Raw genomic sequence first — 280 nt, forward strand, 5'->3', positions numbered from 1 at the left:
TCTACGCCAACCGTCTCTTCAAGGCTTACCAGTTCTACTACTGGGACCCCTCTTGCCGGGACCCCTCCTACTCGCTGGTCATCAAGGGCAAGCTGCGGCTGGCAGGCCTCCGGGACCCCCCGCGGGGCCACCGAGGCCGACTACCACCTCCACAAAGTGGGCATCGTTTTCCACAGCCAGAAAGCCATGCAGGAGGTGGCCTCCTGGATCAACCAGACCTCCGGCGAGGGCTGCAGCGGGTTCCTGCCCCCGGGGCGCACTTGGGCTCCGGGAGCCCTCT

General features: G+C 66.1%; 1 protein-coding gene across 1 annotated transcript in view; it reads left to right on the plus strand.

Annotated features, from left to right (window-relative positions):
- Positions 1-2: 2 nt before the first annotated feature.
- APCDD1L (adenomatosis polyposis coli down-regulated 1-like) overlaps positions 3-280 on the plus strand; it is a gene marked incomplete at its 5' end in the record, with an annotated part of 3,677 nt that continues 3,399 nt past the window's right edge. The window contains 2 exon segments of the mRNA XM_009868823.1: positions 3-100; positions 102-273. Of these exon segments, the coding sequence (XP_009867125.1) occupies positions 3-100; positions 102-273 (270 nt within the window).

The sequence above is a fragment of the Apaloderma vittatum genome, unplaced genomic scaffold, assembly GCF_000703405.1.
Source record: "Apaloderma vittatum isolate BGI_N311 unplaced genomic scaffold, ASM70340v1 scaffold19394, whole genome shotgun sequence".
In the NCBI taxonomy this organism is placed as follows: Eukaryota; Metazoa; Chordata; class Aves; order Trogoniformes; family Trogonidae; genus Apaloderma; species Apaloderma vittatum.